The sequence below is a fragment of the Narcine bancroftii genome, chromosome 7, assembly GCF_036971445.1.
Source record: "Narcine bancroftii isolate sNarBan1 chromosome 7, sNarBan1.hap1, whole genome shotgun sequence".
In the NCBI taxonomy this organism is placed as follows: domain Eukaryota; kingdom Metazoa; phylum Chordata; class Chondrichthyes; order Torpediniformes; family Narcinidae; genus Narcine; species Narcine bancroftii.
In genome coordinates, this window is record NC_091475.1 from 7,248,540 (window position 1) to 7,271,716 (window position 23,177).

The 23,177-nt window shown below is 45.1% G+C and overlaps 2 protein-coding genes across 4 annotated transcripts in view; one reads left to right on the forward strand and one right to left on the reverse strand.

The window, feature by feature from the left end:
• chd1l (chromodomain helicase DNA binding protein 1-like) overlaps positions 1–23,177 on the forward strand; it is a 71,893-nt gene that overhangs the window by 10,463 nt on the left and 38,253 nt on the right. For all 3 annotated transcript variants that reach the window (XM_069888729.1, XM_069888730.1, XM_069888731.1), the window contains exon 8: positions 960–1,115. In XM_069888729.1, coding sequence (XP_069744830.1) covers positions 960–1,115 — 156 coding nt within the window. The remainder of the gene's footprint in view (positions 1–959; positions 1,116–23,177) is intronic.
• mapda (N6-Methyl-AMP deaminase) lies at positions 744–23,133 on the reverse strand. The gene is made up of 11 exons (XM_069888732.1): positions 22,914–23,133; positions 17,836–17,984; positions 16,762–16,892; positions 16,291–16,351; positions 15,770–15,857; positions 12,725–12,806; positions 11,040–11,166; positions 9,206–9,286; positions 4,645–4,783; positions 3,660–3,760; positions 744–2,170 (listed from the first exon to the last, which is right to left on the reverse strand). The coding sequence occupies exons 2-11, from the start codon at positions 17,881–17,883 to the stop codon at positions 1,973–1,975; spliced, it is 1,056 nt and encodes a 351-aa protein (XP_069744833.1). The 5' UTR covers positions 17,884–17,984; positions 22,914–23,133; the 3' UTR covers positions 744–1,972.

A 23,177-nucleotide genomic window follows, 5' to 3' on the forward strand; every position in this document is an offset into this window, starting at 1 on the left:
AGCATGTTGTACTTGCTAATGAATAAACTATCAAAATTTACCTGTTCATCTCTTCTTTAGTTCTCCTTAAATTTGAATGCCCAAGAATCTGGAAAATCCAAACCCAAAGCCAGACTTTTACTGTAATTCAATAAATACAAATAAACTGTTGGGCCATCGACTTCTAACTCTGTTCTTGGTGATACAGTTGCAGAAACATATCATCTTTTGACAAGACTTGCAATTATTTTGTGGTTTAAGAGGTGAAATAGCAGACTAAGTTAGAGGAGTAATAGCCATGCACAATATCACGAAATGTTGAAGTAAGACAGTGAAAACTTTGTATATAGCTGTCAAATATAACTCAGTAGCACTCTCTGATTACGGTTTGGTCCAGACCTCAACACAAAAATCTAGGCTCACGCTCCAGTGACGGAGTTGGACCTGCATTTTTGATGATGAGATGCTAAATTAAAGATCCATATATCCTCACAGAAAGATATAAAAGGCTGTATGCTAATATTTTGAATAATAAAGAGATTATCCTGGTGCTCTGCCCAATATTTATCCTTCAATTAAAATTGTCAAAATAGATTCTGTGATTGTTATTAGATTGCTCTTTGAGGTGAGGTGGGGTGGGGGGGGGGGGTGGGGGTGGGGGTGGGAGGTGTGTGGTTGCTGTACCAACAGCGATTGTACCTCAAATATACTACATTGGCAATGCATACTTTCAATTGATCTGAGGCACTGAATAAATGGAAGACTTTCTTTTAATGTTTTTATTTATAATTGAATTTTGATTTTAAAACAATCAGTTGTGAATTCTTACAGAAAAAGTAATCGTGACATTTCAATCAAGTGTCAGCAATGTGTACTTCCCTTTACATTACTATTTCTGAACATGACGATATTCATTTACAAATGTCATATTACAAATGACATTTATCTTTATTTTTATGGCATGTCCTTCCTCTTTCCAGCTAAAGAATTGCATACCTTGATGCAACCATTCCTCCTGAGAAGAATCAAGGCTGATGTTGTCTCTGGACTGCCCCAAAAGATTGATGTTGTTTTGTTTCATGGGATGTCTGTGCTACAGAAAAAGTACTATAAAGCCATTCTGATGAAGGACTTGGGTGAGTACTAAATGTCTATTTCCAAACCTGGAGCTTTTCAACAAAAGATATTGAAGTAGACCATGGACAAATGCTTGTTACATAAACATATATACGCTTATTCAGAATTTTGCCATATTTCATAACTAATGTCTGTTAAATATATCAAAAACCTGAATATCGTTATTGGGTGTTTTAAGCCGATCTACATAAGATGTTTATGTAATTCTCAAGCAATTTACATATGCTGTTTAAACTCTGGCAACGCCAATGCATAATTAACAAATTGGCCACATAACTGGCAACACCAATGCATAATTAACAAATTGGCAACATAACTGGCAACACCAATGCATAATTAACTTTTGACAGGGCTTCTTCTGTCAGTACTAACAAAACAAAAAATCGCCAGTTTGAAAATTATTATTAATTTCAATGGTGATACTGTTGGGATAGACGCACTGCTTCTCCAACCACCTTCTTTCCACTTGTGTTAAGTAATCCCTAGGCCATCGGTGCTCTGTGATTAGTAAGGGATTGCTTCAGGTGGGAAGGGAAGGTTGAGAATCACTGCTCCAGACCCAATTGTTACTGAAATATTTTGCTTGAGACAAATTGTCATTGGTCCATTTCCTTTGGAGTTCTGAAACCCTGCACACAACAGGACAATTAAGGGATGATTAAAACAGTGGTTTTCAAATTTTTTCTTTCCACCCACATCCCACGTTAAGTAATCCCTTACTAATCACAGAGCACCAATGGCCTAGGGAATACTTAAAGTGGGATGTGAGTGGAAAGAAAAAGGTTGAGAACCACTGGGTTAGAGAAAGGCTCACAAGAGAAAAAGGGCCCCAAAGCATTGTCCATGTCATCTTTGATTAGCTTTGGTTAAACAGTCCTGGTTTTAAGTCATTCCAATGACTCCTCAAGTCAGATTTTACATTTTCTGGAGCGAAGATGTAGTTAATGCTCTGATAAGACAGCTCCCAGATCTGAGCTTTAGAAAGGCTGAAACTTGATTCTGCAATCTGATACTCCTGTGACACGTTGGTTGCAAAAACACCTTTACCATCAGTCTGGGGAACAGAAGAATATGATTAATAGAATTACTTTTGAAAATATCTAAAATATTTAAATATTAATTATTTTTAAATGTATTGATTAAAAAGTATCTCTACTTTAACTGATTTTGTTCATTAATACTGTAATGTACTAATTTCAATCCTGAGCAATTATTGCCACATCTTATCCGTCTAATATCTCATTAAAAACAAGAATGACAAGGGAAAACAGGATCATTAAAAGGACAAAGGACGAGATTTATCAATGGAGTCAGAGGAAGTGGGTGAGGTACTAAGTGAGTATTTTGTATTGGGATTCACCGACGAGAAAGAAATGGAGGATAGTGATAAGAAACATAACGTGCAGAATACTAATGTGCTCGAGGATCTTGAGGTGCCGAATTTTGGAAGAGCATTAGATAGTTAAGTCCCTGAGGCCTGATGAGATATATCCCAGGTTATTGAGAGGCAAGAGACTGCTGGGGCCTCACTTACAACAGGATATTGTGTGAATTAAAGGGTATAAGTTGCAGGGAGAGATTGAACAAACCTGGGTCATTTCTCCTGGATGTCAGAGGCTGAGGAGTGAGAACTGATACAAGCTTATAAAATTATGAGAGGCATTCAAAGGAGATGTGTAGGTAAATTAGTTACACAGAAGGTGGTAGGTGCCTGGACTGGCTATCAGCACCATTGGTGAAATAGAAGCATAAAAGGCTTCTGGAAGGATACATGCATACATATACAGGGAAGAAAGGACTATTTATCAAGCAGCAGAATTTTAATTTAACTTGGGCATCATGTATGGTGTAGACACATCCATGGCCTGAAGGACTTATTCCTGTGCTTTACTGTTCAATGTTCTATTCATGTAGTTGCAAATGTTTAACCATTAAAATATAAACTTTCAATATTTTATTCATCCTACCTAATTCATGCAACAAAATTATTTTTCTTTATATCTCCTAAATATAATCTAAAGATTTGTCAGCCTGAAGAAACCTCATGGAGGTCTTGAGGAAAACATAGAAACTCCTTAGGCTTGGTTGCTGCACTGTAATAGCATTACGCTAAACTGCTACATTAACTGTGATGCCCACAACAGAATTGGCATCTTACCCAACTTCATTCTGAGTTCAGTAATGAGGTGCTTCCAAGCTGAGATGAGATGTGCATAATGACTGGTCAAATTATTGTGGAACAGAATTGTGCGATGCAGACATATAAATTTCAATTTTGATCTGGTTACACAAAAGAGAGAATTAAACAATTTTTTGGTCTAATAGTCTCTCAGAATCTTTTTATTATGAGAATGTGTTAAGAATTTAAGTAAAAGTGCCGTCCTGTCTCCATGAGAAGCATCAGCGCTATTGGGAGAATAATATGTTCCTTCTGTTGACAAATTCTTGTCCTTCCACTTCTGTATAAAAGCTAAGATTACTTTTACATTTCAATGTTTGCACTGCCATTTAATTACCAGTATATTAAAATAATCTGGACTTACACAAAGCACACAGGGGTGTCCACAGTTGTACCAGTATTGGAAGTGGTGTCCGGAATACGATGGGACAGTTTGTCCCTTGACATTTGATGTCAAGCAAAGCTCTAGAAAACAGATGGTGTAAAATTGGTTAGAATAACCTTTTCTGTGGAAAAAAAATGAAAATAACTGGAAATACTGGAACAGTATTACAATGAGAAAATGCTGTAGATATTCAGACAACAGGTTTTAAGAAATAGATTGAATATTTTGGGTTGATGACTTTCATGAGAACTGTCTATTGTTGATGAAAGGTCATCCATTTGAAGCATCAATCTTTTCTCACATTACAGATGATTCCTCACCTGCTACCTATCTCACATTTTCTGTTTTTATTATAACATTTCCTTCCTTGCTGTTCAAATTTATAAATGTATGAACAAGAGGTTAGATATTTCACCTTTAAATGATTCAAAGGGTTTTAGACCTTCCGTGCAATCAAAGCCCCATCTTGCTGGCTTGGATGGATGCAAAATGTACAGAAAGGCCTTATAACCCAGTCAGTATTTATCTCTCAACAAGCACTAACAGAACTGATTTACTGGTTATTTTATCTTGCTTTTTTGCCATCATGCAGCTAACTTTCCCTGAAGAACTTAATTAGCTGCATGGCACCTTGACATATCCTGAGATTGTAAAAGGTACTTAGCAAGTTTTATTTTTTTTAATGAGGTTTTTCTTTCTCAATTAAGACGTAGCAATCTCTTGCGATGAATATAAAGATTGGATTCAATATTTCTGTGTGGCTTTTCATTTGCACAGTAAGTTATAAAGAGGTATCCAAATTACCCGAGAATTTATTTTCCTTGCATTTCCTTTCAGGAACTGAGACAAACATTTCCTCAGAGTTTAATTTGAAGTAATTTGTGGTATAGAATAGCACCAACATCAATACGGTCCATGAGCTGAATATTATCCGCAAACTTTATTAATTTTAAAAAGTTGTTACCGATGGGTATCTGACGTTTCTTAATAATATCGACCAGCTGGTCTGAACCTCCGGCTTCAGGATGAAGGAATGTACCATGGCCAATCCTGTCTGGCGGAAGACCGAGAAACATTTCCCATTCTTCATGTTTATTTGGGATCTTAAATGAAGATATAATTGCTTATGTTACTGTTCTTCAAATCTAAAGAGATTTTAGCATTTCAGGATGAACAATTTCTATTTAGATTACTTTAGATATATTTGTCACAATATCAATATTACAAAATATAATCAGATCAAAATTTTAAAAATATTGCATTGTAGCGGCAGCTAATCTGCTGACTGAAATAACACACAACCGGACGGGTTGAGCTCAGTGAGCAGAATTGATTTATTGCAGGCTGCCTGACTGGCCTTATACTCCCAGCCTGGATTGACCTGGCTGAGAACCACGCTGGGGGCACTGACGTCACCAGGGCGTCACGTGGGTCCCCAAGCGTGGGCTTCTGAGTCCGGTGCCGAGGTTGAAGGGGAAACCCCCGATAGTGCCATTTTGGCCGCTGCCCCACTGCGTGTGTTACAAGCGGGGCTGGTTTGCCTGACTAATGGCGTGCCGCCACACAGCTCCCCCCAGAACCGACGCCGATGTCCTTTATAGTCGGATGGCCTCGCTTCTTGGGCTGGGCCACAACTACTGGTTCGGTGGGGTCGAGGTGTGCTGGCTTCAGCCTGTCCACCGTAAACAGTTCCCTCCTATACTTTCCTCCTACTGCCGATGTCCAGCGTGAACATGGACCCTGAACGCTGCATGACTTTGTATGGCCCTTCGTAAGGCCTCTGCAGAGGTGCTGTGGATGGGCCTCGCTGAATAAAAATACTCCGAGGAGTGCAGTTCGCTGGGGATTTAAGAGGCCCATGTGCCATGTATGGGCAGCGGTGAGGGTGCGAAGGAGCCCAACTGGACCCGGAGGTGGGGGAATAGCTCATGCGGTGACTGCTGGGGGTTGTGAGGTGCGTTGACGAACACACAGGGTAGCGCTAGCGGCGCGCCATAGATCAGCTCGGCTGATGACGCCTGTAGATCTTCTTTGGGCGTCGAGTGGATGCCCAGGAGCACCCAAGGCAGTTTGTCCACCCAGTCGGGACCAGTGAGGCGGGCCATAAGTGCCGACTTAAGGTGGCAGTGTAGTCGCTCAAGCAGCCCATTGACCTGAGGATGATAGGCCGTGGTATGGTGTAGCTCGATCCCCGGCCTGTTGGCGAGCTGTGTCCAGAGCGCAGAGGTGAACTGAGCGCCCTGAATGCTGGTGAGGTGATTCGGGACGCCGAAACGGGCGACCCAACCGTGCAACAGCGCTCGGCAGCAGGCGTCCATGGAGGTGTCTGGCATTGGGATTGCCTTGGACAAACGAGTGGTGCAGTCCACCACTGTGAAACGGTTACCCCGGGAAATGGGTAAGGACCCGATGATGTCCACGTGAATGTGGCTGAACCGTTCCCAGATGTGCTCGAACTCCTGTTCGGGCACTCTGGTGTGCCTGTGCACCTTAGAAAGCTGGCAATGGGTGCAGGTTCTGGCCCAGCCTGCGATCTGTTTCCGCAGCCCGTGCCAGACGAAACGTTCTGTCACCATACGGACCATGGACCGGATGGAAGGGTGCGAAAGATCATAGATATGGTGGAAGACTTGCCTGCACCACTGCTGGGGCGCACTGGTTGTGGGGTGCCCATGGAGACATCACACAGGATGGTGCCCTCACCGCTAGGAGCTGGGAGGTCCTGGAACCGCAGGCCCGTGATGGCAGTCCTGAAGGCTCAAGTCTCCTTGTTGGACTTTCGGTCCCAGGCGAGCTGGTTGGTCGAGGCTGGGTGTCAGTGCGCAGATGGCTGGTCGTGAGAGTGCATCGGCGACCACGTTGTCCTTCCCCGCCTTGTGCTGAATGTCGGTGGTAAACTCCGACACGAAGGAGAGGTGACGCTGCTGGCGGCTGACCAGGGATCCTTTGCCATGGCGAGCGCCTGAGTGAGGGGTTTGTGGATGGTAAAGATGGTAAAAGTCCTTCCCTCCATGAAAAAGCGGAAATGCTGCACCGTCAGGTACATGCCCAGTAACTCATGGTCGAAGGCGCTATACTTGCGCTCTGCTGGGCGAAGAAGCCTGCTGAAGAATGCCAATGGCTTCCACTGTCCATTCACTTGCTCCTCCAGGACGGCACCGACGGCTGTGGCAGTGGCATTGACGGAGAGCACCATATGCAGGTTGGTGTGTGAGTGGGCGAGCATGGTAGCCTTCACGAGGGCATCCTTCGTAGCCTCGAATGCCCTGCAGGCCTCTGGAGTCCAGGCATCCGTTTTGTGTTTGGCTGCGATGAGGGCAAAGAGCGGCTGCATGATGCGCGCAGCACCTGGGATGAAATGGTTATAGAAGTTGACTATAGCCACGAACTCTTGCAGCCCCTTGAGGTTGTCCGGGTGTGGGAAATCCTTGTTTGTAGCGACGGGCGTGGCTCCTTCAGCCGTGATGGTATGGCCCAGGAACTGCATGGTCTCTTTCCCGAACTGGCACTTGGCTGGGTTGATTGTGAGGCCAAAGTTGGCCAGTCGGGAGAAGAGGGTGCGCAGGTGGGTCTTGTGCTGCACCCGATCCCTGCTCGCAAAAAGGATGTTGTCCAAGTAAATGAAGACAAAATCTAAGTCCCTGCTCACTGAGTCCATAAGGCGCTGGAAGGTCTGGCCGGCATTCTTGAGCCCGAATGCCATGCAAAGGAATTTGAACAAGCCAAAGGGGGTGAGGATGGCCGTCTTGGGTATGTCCTCGGGGTGCACCAGGATTTAGTGATATCCGCGCACCAGGTCGACCTTGAAGAATATCCTCACGCCATGCAGGTTGGCCGTAAAGTCCTGGATGTGAGGGATCTGGTAACAGTCAGGAACTGTCGCCTCGTTGAGTTGCTGATAGTCTCCGCAGGGGCACCAGCCGCTGGAGGCTTTCGGGACCAGATGGAGTGGTGAGGCCCAAGGGCTGTCAGAGCATTGAATGATCCCCAGCTCCAGCAGATGTGAAAACTCTTCCTTCACCACCTGGAGCTTATCCAGCGGGAGCCGGCGTGCCTTGGCATGGACCGGTGGGCCTTGGGTGGCGATGTGATGGAACACCCCGTGGTGCGGTGAGGCAGTGGAGAACTGTGGTTTGAGGAGGGCCAGAAACTCATCCAGGATACGTTGGAACTCATCCTTGGGCATGCTGATCGTGGCCATCTGCAGCTGCTCTGTGCAGGAGGTGTTGAGGTGAACGGCCTGGAAGGTACGGGCATCTACCAGGCCCCTACGTCCGGATCTCTGTTGCATTGGCCGCACGGAGGGGAGGTCCTCAAGGCCGGTTCCTGGTCTCGATGGCCATGGCCAGAATGACGCTGACCTGGGACCCAGTGTTGACGAGGAAATGTCGGCCGCTGAGTCCCGCAGGTAGAGAAGGCTGTGTCTCTGGCCAGCGGCCTGCCTGCTCGTTTCCCTGGAATGAGCAGGGCTGACGACACTTCCGAGCCTTGGCTCCCCAGCACTGGTGGTAGAAGCAGAGGCCCGGAGCAGATGCCTTGCCTCTGGTTATGCCCTTTGTTGCCCCTTTAGGGACCGGGTGTTCTACCGCAGCGCTAGAGGAAGGCTTGGAGTGGTCGTGCCCGTGACTCGTGACCTGCTGAGCCCTCCGGGAATCGCTCGAGCCATAGCTCTTGAGCCTTCTGAGCAACCTTCCTTGGGTCAGCAAAGCTCTCTTGGGCCAGCAGCGGCTGGATGTCCTCAGGCAGATGGTCGAGAAAGATGTGCTCAAAAAGTGGGCAGTTGGTGTGATCACCCTGAGTGCGAGCATCTCATCCATTAGTTCAATCGGGAACCTGTCCCCCAAGGCATCGAGGTACAGCATCCGAGCGGCACACTGGTGCCTGCATAGTCCGAGGGAGCCGGTGAGCACCCACTTGATGGTCCTGCATTTATCTTCCATGGGTGGGTGTTGAACGAGGTGCAGCACCCATTTGGCGGTGGCTTGTTCCAGGGCGGTGACCACATAGTAGAACCTGGTCGTGTCTGAGGAAATCTGGCGGAGATGAAACTGAGCTGAACCAGGTCTCCAACTCCTGCACCCAGAAGTCAGGGAACTTGATGCCTACAGCACTGACCGAAGGGTCGCTCATGTTGGGTTCAAAGGCGCTTGAACCTGTCGGGGTCACCAACTGTGGCGGCAGCTGCATTTCTAACTGAAATAACACACAACCAGATGGGTTGAGCTCAGTGAGCAGAACTGATTTATTGCAAGTTGCCTGGCTGGCCTTGTACTCCCGGCCCGGACCTGGCTGAGAACCGCGCTGGGGGCGCTGACGTCACCAAGGCGTCACATGGGTCCCCAAGCGCGGGCTTCTGAGCCCAATGCCGAGGTCGAAGGGGAAACCCCCGATGGTGCCATTTTGGCCAGCTGCCCCGCCGCGTGTATTACAAGCAGGGCCAGTTCGCCTGCCTAACGGCGTGCCGCCACAGCATTTCATTTTATTAGTTTGAAAATAGTTATTTATCCAATTTAGAAACTCCATACCTCAGCCATGTGTACAGCAAGCTTAAGACCAATATTTCTGGCTGCATGAAGTGGGGCAATAAAATTCTTTGCGTGTTCGACCTTAAAAGGAGAAAACCAAGATTGGTTATAAGCCCCTTATTGTACTATGAAACCCAATCCATTACAGCAGTCAAAGCAAACAAATCTGTTTAACATTTTAATGTAACATTGAGATTTGTGCAACCTTTTCCCAGGTCAAATCATTTATATGCATGCATCTGCTCGTCTAATATCTGGGCATAAAAAAAAATATGGACACCTCTAAGGCCACAATATCTGCAGGGACATATAGCTACAGATGACTCCTCCATGGACATAACAACTTTTTTGTATGTTTCAGCTTTGATAGATCACATCCTTACTGAGCGGAGATTGACAAGCTTCTGACCTTTTCCATCATCCTCTGTTGCTGGTAGTTAGTTTATTCTGACCCTAGTTCCATCTGCAAACCTGGCCTATGTTAGTCATCCTGGGTCTTTACTTTGCTGAGCACCTTCACTCTGTCCACATCAGCGACTGGAGTCCCCAGTAGCCAACCATTTCAATTCTGTGCCCCACTCCTATGCTCACGTCTGCCTTATGTACTATTCCACCAAGACCACCCGTAAATTGGAGAAACAATACTTGATTTTCTACCTGGGGACTTTCCAACCAGATGGCATTAACAGTAACTTCTCCGATTTGTGCTAGCCTTGTCTCCATTCTCCCTCCCTTCACTTTCCTTTTGTCTTCTTTCCTCCAGCTCTCCACCCCCTCCCCTCTCCATTGCCAGAGCCATCTCTCCACCCCCTGCTTGCTGGTATGTTCTCCCTCCCTTATCCACCTATTATCTCCTCCATTTGGGACCATGCTCCTCCCCTACCCTTCTTCCCCCCCACCATTCTGTTCATACATTTTTTTCACATCTTGATGAGGGGCACAAGCCCAAAACGTTGGTTATGTATCTTTATCTTTGCTACATAAAGTACATTGTTTGACCTGCTGAGTTTTTCTAGCGTTGTGTTTTTACTATGTTTGCCATTCATTATTGTAGCTGTTACTTTAATTAATATTGGTGATTACAAGGCTTCAGAGGTCAAATAAGTAAACACATGTGCAAGGTAGATATAATTTTACTTCTTTTCTTTGGCTTGGCTTCGCGGACGAAGATTTATGGAGGGGGTAACTTATTTGTGTAGAATAACCACAATATCCAACAAAAAAACTCCCAGTCCTGTTCCTATATCTGGCCACACAGCAACTACTGATATTTCATTTCTTGCTAGCATAAGACATCAAATGCAATCCAATCTTTTGCAAACAGGATTCACTGGACATCATACTCTGGAAGAAGGTGTAAAGTTTACCAACAATACAGTTGGCCTTGTGAATATAAGGCTACATTGATTGCATATCAACAGATTAATGTAATACAGTAAATCCCTGGTATCTGCCACCGAAGGGGATTGGTAAATGTCGGATAAGTGAATTTTCTGATTGTTTGAGATCGTGCGTTCCATGACTGGTGAAGTAAAGTTGAGGCATGTCAATTTTAAACTTGCATATTTTTTGCAAGTTCCTTGAGGCTTCCAGTTGCTTGAATTCCGTATACTGTGGGTTACTGTATATGAAAATTTTGCAGTCATGGAAAGATTAATGGAAATATATACGGACACGTCCCTTACATTTCATTACTTATACTTGAATGCTGTGTTTTTAAATAAATGCTCATACAAGTAGAAAGAGCCCAAGAACATGACTGAATGCAGTAAGACACTGCACTCAGCAGATCTGAATTAGAATCGATGCAGCTAAATAGAAATAAATTACTCACAGCAGGATCTCCACTTAGATCCATGCCAACAACTAGCCCATCAGAGGATATAAAGAATTCTTCTGCAAGTTTAACAGTCTCCATGGCAACAGTTGGCCCTCCTCTTCTGTCTATGGATAATAGAAATCTAAGGAAATAAAAAAAATTGTTAGTTTTTACTTTCTATTGCATTTGAAGTGAACATTAAAATGAAAAAGAAAACCCCAATACTGAATGTTGTATCAGGTGGACCCTCTTCTCTGAGAACCCTTGGGCGGCTCTTGTTACAGCACCAATGATTGGGACTGGGGTTTGAATCCCACACTGTCTGTAATAAATTTGTACATTCTCCCTGTGTCTGCATGGGTTTCCTCTCAATGTTTAAAACGTTCTGGGGGTTGCAGGTCAGTTGGGTGGCTCGTGTTCATGGGCTGGAAGGGCCTGTTACTGCGCTGTATGTCAAAATGTATAGATTTATTAACTGTGGATACCACCCCCCCCCCCCCCCCCCCCCCCAACATGTACTTGTAGATGGGAACTCTTTTCCTTAATCTGTCGAATCCTTGAAACAACCTTGCAACTCTAAATCCTAGTATCTTACCTTAAGTACAATCAGGCCTTAATATTATCACTACCAACTGACAACAAGAGATGCACTCAACACAGGAACTGCCCTAAAAGTGAAACATGAAAGTCTGCAGGAGCCGTGATTGTAGAAAAAACACAAAAAGGCTGGAGGAGCTCAGCAGGTTGAGCAGTCTCCTTAGGAGGTCATTGTGGGCTTTTGCCCTCCTTCAAGGCATGAGGGGAAAAGCAGGTAGGAGCCTGCATTAAAAACGCTGATGGGGGAGGGGGGAGGAGCAGAAGCTAACAGGCAAAAAGGCCATATTTGGAGATGGATAGGAGGACAGGGGAGGAAAGGTGGGAATTGATTGAGGGAGGGGATAGCTTTGTGAATGCTGAGCTGTGGGAAAGGAAACAGGGATCAGGAAAGAGAGAGAGAGCTAAAGGAAAGGAGACATAGGGATACACGAAGGGGAGAAACGGGGGTGAGGGTGTGGAGTGCTTACAGAAAATGGAGAAATAGATGTTAATGCCACCTGGTTTCAAAGATCCAAACCTATTCTCAATTCAAGCACTCCTGTGCTCTAGAACGAACCCTGAGATTCACCTCACCAAAAACATCTGAATAGCTGGAATACTTTTCTAATCATGGTGGATTCCAAAATTTCCAGCAGATCCAAACCTAGCATACTCTGTAACTAAACTTACTCCATCTTCACCCAAATCTCTTGAACATTCAAATCTCAAGAAGCTTCTCAATGTCCTGCAATTATAGTCAAAATTCACCAATTCATCCCTGGTATCACTACTAGATTTCAAAATGCCACTTATTCAGTTCTCATATGCAACCTGCCATGTTTTCTACATCATTTTGCTATAATCTCTTTGAATTTATAAACATCAAATAAAAATTGATTAAAATGATAGTTGTTATAGTCAAAACCATTGGTTTATTCCCCCCCCCCCCCCAAGATTTTCAATCTATAGGAACTTTAATGCCCCTGAATAATTTCAGGATGTCTCTTTGAGACTCTTCTAGTTCTGCAGTGATCCTAGCCCTTGGCATTTTAGCCACTTTTTATTTCAAATGTCATTTGCATTTCAGACCGGAGTCAGCCAGTAACAGTAAAAAGATGACATACCTAACATCTATGTCCACATCCTCTTGTTTGCATTGTCTTATGGCTTCAAGTACAGCCTCAACGTACGATTTCTTGGTCATTGCTGAGTACGAAATAAAAGGAGCGTTAAACAGTTAAGGTCATTGATCTGAAATATTAATGCTGCCTGATGCAAAGAAATTTCAGTTTTTATTCTATATTAAAGCTATCTTCGCATAACATTAGGTAAGAAAGAATTGTTTTAACAGCCTATTTGTGCAAAGTGATGTCTCACAAACATAGAGTATTGATTTCAATAATTTGCCAGTGCTAATTTTAATGTATTTATATAATCTTGCAATGATGCTACCTTTTGTCAACAAGAAAGAAGGAAGCACATACAAGGATTAGGAAGCAAAAACTGGTAAGGGCCTTTAGAATTATAAGATAGGTGGGAATGATCTTGAGAAGGAACTGAGGAGAGCTAGAAGGGGTGAGGAAAAGGCCTTGTCAAAAAGGCCTTCTATATGCATGTGGAGAACAGGATGATTAGTGAGGGTAGAACTGCTGGAGGATGGAGGGAAACGTATCTGGAGGTGGAGGAGATAGAGCAGGTCCTCAGCGAATACTATGTTTCAGTGTACACTAAAAGGACCTTAACAAATGTGAAGACAGCAAAGACAGATTAACGTGTTGAAGCATGTTGATGAAAGAGGTAGAGTTGGAGCTTTTGAAAAACATCAGGATAGATAAGTCCTCAGGGTTGGTCAGGATATATGCAGTTTACCACAGGAAGTGATTGCTGTGGTGTTGACAACAACCTTTGCATCATCTCTGGCTAAAGGGGAGATACCAATGGATTGAAGGATGCCAAATGTTGATCCGTTATTCAAGAAAGATTAAAGGGACAATCCTAGGAATTTTTGACCAGTTGAGTCTTGTGTTAGTGATTAACAAACTATTGAGAGGATTTTTTGGGACAGGATTTACAAGTATTTGGAGAAGTAGTCTCATTAGGGATAGTCAGGATGGCTTTGTGAAGGGCAAGTTAGAGCTCACAAGCTTGATTGAGTTTGTCAGGGAGGTAATAGATTGATGAAAGTAGTGTGATGTGATAAAAGTGCATAAGGATTTCAGTGAGGTTCATTCAGTCATGAGGCAATGGATCCCTAGAAACTTGGCTGAGTGGATTCAGAATTGACAGCTTGCCCACAGAAGGCCGAGGGTAGTAGTAAATGGAACATATTCTGATTTACCAGGTTGCTGTCTGGATTTAGAGAACATATCTTGTGACATAAGGCTGAGCGAGCTGGGGCTTTTCTCTTTGTAGCATCAGAGGATGAAAGGTAACAAGACAGATGTATAAAATTATGAGGGGCTGAGACAGAGTGGACAGCTGCCACTTATTTTCTAGTGGTGGTAGTGGCCAGTACCGGAGGTCATCTGTTTAAGGTGGTTACAGGTAAATTCACCAAAATCAATTCACCAACAGAAAATGCACTGACAAAAATTCACTATTAAATTCACCCCAAGAAAATTAACTATCAAATTCACCAACAACTGAATGAATGGAAAAAAAAGCTCATAATATATCGTTCTAATTTTAATGAATTTTGGTGACCTTTAATAAATTTTTAAATTAGATGCTAATTGGTAATTTGTGCAGATATTTGTCTAATGAGCTCTCCTTAGGTTGCTCCTATGGTTGCCTGTGCTAGTTCACCGGCTGCTGCCCCGCTCTCCACAGGCGGGGACTGCTGCCCCGCTCTCCACAGGCGGGGACTGCTGCCCCGCTCTCCACAGGCGGGGACTGCTGCCCCGCTCTCCACAGGCGGGGACTGCTGCCCCGCTCTCCACAGGCGGGGACTGCTGCCCTGCTCTCCACAGGCGGGGACTGCTGCCCCGCTCTCCACAGGCGGGGACTGCTGCCCCGCTCTCCACAGGCGGGGACTGCTGCCCCGCTCTCCACAGGCGGGGACTGCTGCCCCGCTCTCCACAGGCGGGGACTGCTGCCCTGCTCTCCACAGGCGGGGACTGCTGCCCCGCTCTCCACAGGCGGGGACTGCTGCCCCGCTCTCCACAGGCGGGGACTGCAGCCCCGCTCTCCACAGGCGGGGACTGCTGCCCCGCTCTCCACAGGCGGGGACTGCTGCCCCGCTCTCCACAGGCGGGGACTGCTGCCCCGCTCTCCACAGGCGGGGACTGCTGCCCCGCTCTCCACAGGCGGGGACTGCTGCCCCGCTCTCCACAGGCGGGGACTGCTGCCCCGCTCTCCACAGGCGGGGACTGCTGCCCCGCTCTCCACAGGCGGGGACTGCTGCCCCGCTCTCCACAGGCGGGGACTGCTGCCCCGCTCTCCACAGGCGGGGACTGCTGCCCCGCTCTCCACAGGCGGGGACTGCTGCCCCGCTCTCCACAGGCGGGGACTGCTGCCCCGCTCTCCACAGGCACTCAGGGTGGGAGCTCAATGGCCAACTTCATTATTCATAATCTCCCATGCAGCCGGAACCATTCTGTGTTTCCCTGGCCATTGTTCCCGCATTGCTGCCACCACGAGGTGCCAGAGTGGCCCCAAAGCAGCCTTAGATGCCAGAGATGCACTCTGGTGAGCTCCAGCAGCACTGCACCCCTGACCCCAAGAAAGAGCCCTGCAGTCAGGGGTCATTGAGAGGGTGTGCCCAAGAGAGAGCTCTGCATTTGGGGGTTCGGTGAGTGGGTGTGGTGAACACAGGGTAGAGCTGGCACGCAACTCAACTCCTGAGTGGGTGGACCAGAGGACAGGTGAATATTTTAATGAATTCTGAAGTCGGTGAATTTTCCGTTGGCAAATTTACCACAGACTGTTTAAGGCTAGTAAAGTTTAGGAGAGATGTCAGAAGTAAGATATTTTACTTAGAGAGTGGTAGGTACCTGGAATGCACAGCTGGCAGTAGCGGTTGAGGTTGTTCAATTAGGGATATTTAAAAATTCTTAGCCAGGCACATAATTGTATATAAAATAAGGGATTATGGGTTGTGAGAAAGGGAAGCGTTAGATTGATTATAGAGTAGGTTTTCAGGGGCCACTGTGTTGTACTGCTCTATATACCTGTTGATTTTTCTTCTCGCGGTGTACTTCGAAGCTCAAGATATTTCACACCATCAGCTGCAAATTCTTTAATAACATCTTTTGTCACCTGGAAGAATTCATTATATTATCACTGTACACCCTGAGAGTAATGTTGTATACCTCGTTTCTATTCAGTGCAACAATGTTGTGAAAGGATTTCTGAAAGTGCGAGAAATAGGGAACTCGCATTTTAGTTGTGAAACAAAAATTATCTGTGTAATCATTGGATCAGCATTTTTCTTTTTAAACAGTTCAGGCCACTGTCGAATCCTTCCTAAAGTTTGGTACAATGGCATGATTGAAGATCACTAACAAGGTGAATGTAAGGCCCAACCCACATGATTGAGCTTACAGCCTAATGGTTCCTTAATAACACTGTAAGGATCAATAATTTAACAAAGAATATTTTGTGTTAGCGAGAACTAAGTAGACCTATATTTGCTACTGCACACCTAATTTGGAATGTTTTAGTTAATATTTAAAAAAAAAAGACCAGTTACCATGAAGATGTGTTCAACGCTGTCAGTTAATTGATGAATTACTTTAAACATCTCAAAGCATCTGTGGAAAAATATAACGTAATTTAAAATTAGAGGGTAATGTTATTATTTTGAGCAGTTTTCATTGTTATCATGGGTTGATTAGCTATAAATGCAGTGTTTGTTGGAAGCAGTTTCTACTTTGCACCTTTGTACTTGTCCAGAAGAACTGATAAGTTTGCGTCCCAATTTTAGACTGAGCTGAAAGCTGAGTCTTTCTACTAAATAATAGTTGATGATTAATACAAACTTGCCTTCAATTGAACTTGTTATCTTATTAAATAAACACAGAGAACTACGATCATGAGAAATTGCACCCCAAATCGAGATGAACTTTGTTGCACAAGTATTTGGCCAAGTTTATCTTGATTTTTAATTTGTTTAAGATTTTAAATTCAATTGCATCTTCAACCCGTAGTTATCAGTACACACTCTTCGAAGATTCTTGTCTGGCCTTTTCTAATCATGGTCATGTTATGCTGAATGTTGAGATGTGGTTTCTGCAGGATCAGTTTTTCCATTGTAATGCTACTGATGGAGGCATTGAGGTGAGCATGGAGTTCCTGAAAGGAAAAAAGATCAGTATTACTTTCTAGTAAACCTACTATCTTAGCAGAGCTCTTCACATTGAAACTAAAAGTCAGAAAATTGCAAAGACTAGAAACGCTAAGGTCAGGATGCAGGAAATGAGGGGGAAACAGAACTAACATTTCAGGTTGATGACCCATCACAAGGGTACTGGACCTGCTGAGCATTCTCTTGTTTTAATTGCATTTAAATTGAATTGAATCGATTTTTGTCACGTGGACTGAGATACAATGAAAAACGTGGTTTTGTGCACTATCCTGGCAAGTTAACCTATAATGGAGTAGAACAACTAGTACAAAACAAAATTAGAGTTTTACGTTACAAAGAAAAAATTCAGTTACAATAGTACAAAAGACCACATCATTTTACCAATGAGAGGTCCATTTAATAGACTAATAACAACGGGGGAAGAAACTATCCTCGTATTTGACAGTGTTTACAAACTCATCAGGACTCACTGATTTCCATATGATGAGTGTGAAATAGTTTTGTTTGAGTATTATTTAAAATTGAAATTGCCTGTGTTAAATATAGGAACAGAGCAGGAAGACGAGCAGCTGCAAAAATTCAATGCCAAGGGAGAAGATTGAAGGACAGTTGACACAAATTTTTACTAATTGTACTAACATTTCATTACATGGAAAATTAAAGCGACAGCATCTGCAGAAGCTAAACATTGTCCTCGAGTCGAAGAACTTGTGATATTGCAATGAGCTGCCTTAGGCAATGAGTGAAGGTGGCTGACAACAGTTTCTTCAGCCCAAAGCAAGTTTTAGACCCACCCTTAATTACAAATAAAAGAAACATGAAATGCAGTTGCAGTCTATTGCAAATAAACGAGTTTGAGATGTAATTATGACGTTGAGTGCAGGATCTAAAGTTGCATCGCTGAACACTAAGATTTTCTGAAATACTTACAACTTTAGGCAAAGCTTGATGAAACGGTATCCTCATTTCTGTACTCATGATCAGGGATTCTGCTGCAATGAAGTTCTACCCTCAAATATTTTTTTCTTGTCCACTTTCACTCCTTTCTGGTTATGGAAAAGCTGACTGTTTACCTTGAACTAAGGAACAAATTAAAGAATAGATGAAAGCAAATATATAACTTTGAGCAATATTTGGCAGGGCGGTTATTACATGGAAACTTAAATATTCCTACAGATTTAAAATATATCCGATAGCTCATTTATCTGTATTGTATAACTTTCATGCCATACTTAATTTGGAAAGTTTCCAGGTAATGTGTTGCAGAATATTTATGTAAGTCATGGTTCTAAATAGGAGTTATTTAATATTGTAGGTCCATTTGTTTCAATTATTTTACATTGAATCTTGAATTTGCACAGCTGATGAGATAACACTGTAGTAAATTCCTCCAGTTCTACATTGTTTTCACTATGAAAAAATACTGAACGTTACAAAGATGTGCACGTGTGTTGTTACGAGCCCAGAGGACCCATAAACACAGCAGCAATAGATGTTCACCAAGACAAATGGTTATTTCAACAAAAGTTGCTTTTAATTATCTTTGAACATGAAACAGAATCACACTTTAACTTAACTAACCTAACTTAACCCCCTTCTAATTCTAAGCGCACATGTATGTAATGTGTGTGTAAGTTCAGAAAAGTTCTTTGGTTCACAGTCCAATCTCACTTCTCATTCCTCCAAGTTCACTGGTTGCAGACAATTCTTATACGGTGCACAGAATTTAACATGGATAAAGTTCACCAGGCTTTGGGGCTTGAAAGGTAAATGGCTACTGCTCAGGAAGATTCTTGTCAGTTTTCAGAGAAAGATTTGTTGTTCCAGGAAATCCACAACTGATGTACTTCCATCAGCCACTTCAATGTCTAGCTGACGAAATGCCCTTTCAGGGTTCTCCAGATGATAACCTCTTTCTTTCAGGTCACCAGAGTTCCTCTTTGTTTCACTTATTCCAGTCCTCTCCTCTTGCATGAACCACAAGGGCTTTGACCAGGCCATCTTCCAAATGGGGCTTTCCACAAGCTTGCCAGCTTGTCCTGTTCCAGACCCAGCTACTTCTGCTGGCTGTAACACTGTAGAAATCTCTCTCTCTCTCTCTCTTAGAAAGCCTGTTCGCTCTCTCTGCTTGCAAAACCACATGACCCTCTTAGAATAGCAACTTCTCTTCCAGACAATCTGTGGCTCCAACAAGATTGTACACAACAATCCATTAGTGAAGTCTCGAGAACTCTCCACAGCTCTTGCAAAAGCTGTGGCGCTGCATTAGCAGAGTTCCAGCATTTCAAATAAGATCAGTTTTAAAGTGTTTGTATGTAACCTACTCTAACAAACCTTTCCCAATTTATCTCTCAAAAAACATATCTATAAACTCTGTCACAGTGTGTATATGTAATTTTTTTGTTTTAAAACATTGATTTATACAAAGGCCCATAATCAAATTAACTCAAACTACTGTCAGCAAATAAATTTGAGTACTTTGGCACATAAAACCATTATGGCTCAATATAAACACTTGCATTCATTTATGATATAACAAGACACAAAATGCTGGAGGAACTCATTGGGCCAGAAATTCAGGAAAGGCAAGACAGTTGATATTTTGTGCCGAAATCCTTCATCAGGAATAGCAAAAAATGGGCAGAATCAGAATTTACTTGTCACAAAATTTGATGTATTACATGTCTGTGGTTCGTTGTCCATTCATAGATTAGATGGCAGAAGGGAAGAAGCTGTTTATGTTCCATTGGGTGTTCATCTTCAGGGTTCTGTACCTCCTTCCTGATGGTAGTATTGAGAAGAGGGCACAGCCTGGGTGTGAGGGTCCTTGAGGATAGAGGCTGCTTTCTTGAGACACCACCTCTTGTAGATGTCCTTGATGAGAGTGAAGGCTGATGCCCGTGATGGCGCTGGGCAAGTTCACCACTCTCTACTAGTTTTTTTCTTGTCCTGTGCATTGGCATCTCCATACCAGACAATGATTCAACTGGTCTAAATGCTTTTCACTATATACCTGTAGAAATTTGCAAGCCTTTGATTATGTACCAAATCTCCTCAAGAAGTATGTACAGCTGCTTCATGATTGCAGTGAAATGGAGGCCCCAGGAAAGATCTTCAGAGATGATGACACCCAGGAATTTGAAGTTCTTTTCCCCTTTCCACTGTTGACCCCTTGATGAGGACTGGTTTGTGTTCTCCTCATTTTCCCCTCCTGAGGTCCACAAGCAGTTCCTTAGTTTTATTAACAACAAGCGTAAGGTTGTTGGTGTGATGCCAGAAACCCAAATAAGAGTGGATGGGGGAGGAGGGGGCACAAGCTGGCAGGTGAATTCAGAGTGGGGCGAGAAAAGAAGCAAGGTGACAGGCAGAAGATAAACAGTGATAGAAGGAAGGAAGGGAAGGTGGGGAGATAGGGCAAGAAAGGTATGGGTGATGGGAGAGAAAGGGAAACAAGAGGAAGGGGGCCAGAGAGATGAAGGAAAACAAGGTGGGTTGAAAAAAACAGGGGGATTTATCTATCATATTTCTCTAAATGTCCCAATACATTCACAAGGAATAACATGAATGTATAGTTGATATGTATGAGAAAACAGTGATTGTTTTGTGCACAACTAGGTCCAACAAACATCAATGAAATGTGAGTACAGGTACACAATCCTTTATCCGGACATCTAAAATCCAGAAAGCTCCAAAAACCGGCAAGTGAGGAGAGAGAGCAGCGCGAATTGGGCAGGCGAGAGGGAGAGACCGACAGCGTGAGTCGAGCGAGCGAGAGGCTGGCAGCGCGAGTCGGGTGGACAAATGACCGTGACTGGAAGGGGGTGGGGGTGGATACAGCAGCACAATTCGGGTGGTCTTAAATCTAGCTTTCCGAAATCTGGAATACACTGTTCCCTAAGGATTCCGGATAAAAGATTATGTACCTGTACTTAATTTGGCTTTAGAGTTGAGGAATCAATGTTAGCTCACTAGAAGTTGATATTCTTTAGAATAGTTTCATGAGATCTAACAGGGAGATGAATACTCAACATAATTTATTATCCAATAAGCAGACTGTGCAGTACTCCATGATTCTGGGGATTTTCTGTTAACCTGCTTCATAGAACAGCACAGCATAGTACAGGCCCTTCGGCCCATGATGTCGTGCCTAGCTGTTGGAGGGTTCCTGCCAGGAAGGGTGTGACTTAAAGAAACTATTATTGCACTGCCATCATTTTTTTTATCCCTTTAGCACAAGAGAAGTGGGGAAAGATGCTAGGGGATGTTAAATGCCACATTAATTGTACATCCATATTTACATTTTATGTTCAGCAGTTTTGCTGCTAAGAAATTTGAAGTATGTACTTTATAAGAGGATTAAATACTGGAATAGAAAAAGTATTATTGAAGTCTTTGGGGAAAAAAGCTGGTTTAAACATTAAAGATAAAATAGAGAAATTACAGTAATTAAATGTGAAACTTAATGGAAGAATTGCAAAATTTATTAAAAATCAAAATTTATGTATCAGTATATTCAAATTTATTGTAATAAAATTTACATAATGTAACATTGTAAAATATTTGCAAAAAGAATATAACCACAGGACATAGATTTAAGGTGAAGGATAGAGATTTAAGAAGACCTTGAGGGGTAACTGAAGGTGGTGGGTGTGTGGGATTGGCAGTTATTCAAGAATTCAGGGTTTGAAAATGAGAAGACAGATTACAGGATTAAAATTACAGGATCAAAGTAATATTACACTGATGATTATAATACATTTATGTAAAATATGTGGAGATTTTGAATTTACAATTTACATGTGAAATTCAGAAGTGTAATTAAATCTGCTAGCATTGGGGGGGGGGGGGTGCACCGGGCTGGCGCGGGTCTTGTAACAGGGGAACCGGGCGGGGCTTGTAACAGGGGACCCGGGCGGGCGCGGGGCTTGTAACAGGGGAACCGAGCGGGGCTTGTAACGGGAGAACCGGGCGGGCGCGGGTCTTCTAACAGGGGAACCGGGCGGGGCTTGTAACGGGGGACCCATGCGAGCGCGGGGCTTGTAACAGGGGAACCGAGCGGGGCTTGTAACGGGGGACCCGGGGCTTGTAACGGGGGACCCGGGGCTTGTAACGGGGGACCCGGGCGGGGCTTGTAACGGGGGACCCGGGCGGGCGCGGGGCTTGTAACAGGGGAACCGAGCGGGGCTTGTAACGGGAGAACCGGGCGGGCGCGGGTCTTCTAACAGGGGAACCGGGCGGGGCTTGTAACGGGGGACCCGGGCGAGCGCGGGGCTTGTAACGGGGGACCCGGGCGGGCGCGGGGCTTGTAACAGGGGAACCGAGCGGGGCTTGTAACGGGAGAACCGGGCGGTCGCGGGTCTTCTAACGGGGGACCCGGGCGAGCGCGGGGCTTGTAACAGGGGAACCGAGCGGGGCTTGTAACGGGGGACCCGGGCGGGCGCGGGGCTTGTAACAGGGGAACCGGGCGGGGCTTGTAACGGGGGACCCGGGCGGGCGCGGGGCTTGTAACGGGAGACCCGGGCGGGCGCGGGGCTTGTAACGGGAGACCCGGGCGGGCGCGGGGCTTGTAACAGGGGAACCGAGCGGGGCTTGTAACGGGGGACCCGGGCGAGCGCGGGGCTTGTAACAGGGGAACCGAGCGGGGCTTGTATCGGGGGACCCGGGCGGGCGCGGGGCTTGTAACAGGGGAACCGGGCGGGGCTTGTAACGGGGGACCCGGGCGGGCGCGGGGCTTGTAACGGGAGAACCGGGCGGGCGCGGGGCTTGTAACGGGGGACCCGGGCGAGCACGGGGCTTGTAACAGGGGAACCGAGCGGGGCTTGTAACGGGAGAACCGGGCGGGCGCGTGTCTTGTAACAGGGGAACCGGGCGGGGCTTGTAACGGGGGACCCGGGCGGGCGCGGGGCTTGTAACGGGAGGGGGGGGGGGTTGTAACCGGGCTGGTGCGGCCTGGGTGCAGGTGAAGCCTTCGTTTAGCCCCCCCCTCCCTGTCTCAGTAGCGTTTGTACCTGGTCCCAAGCCACGTGGCCAGCACTTTTGCCACTGGGGAAAATTAAACCCAAATTGCGAAATAAACTGTCCGAATTCCGTGTTTCCGGTAGGACGGGGCTTCTGCACTTTCCCGCTGCTCGATCTTTCCCAGCCTCGGGCCGCTCACTGGAGTGGCGGGGATGCTGAGCGCTATCTGCCGGCAACGCCCCCACTGCGCAGCTGCGGTCTGTCCGCCGGCAACGCCCCCACTGCGCAGCTGCGGTCTGTCCCCAAAGCAAACT

Bases quoted from the DNA above. Each gene is read 5' to 3' on its own strand.
- mapda (XM_069888732.1), bottom strand. From the start codon at position 17,883: ATGAGTACAGAAATGAGGATACCGTTTCATCAAGCTTTGCCTAAAGTT. The intron at 15,858-16,290 runs GTAACTGGTCTT...GAATTCTTCCAG, and splicing joins GCGTTGAACACATCTTCATG to GTGACAAAAGATGTTATTAA. The intron at 9,287-11,039 runs GTGAGTAATTTA...TCTCCTTTTAAG, and splicing joins ATCTAAGTGGAGATCCTGCT to GTCGAACACGCAAAGAATTT.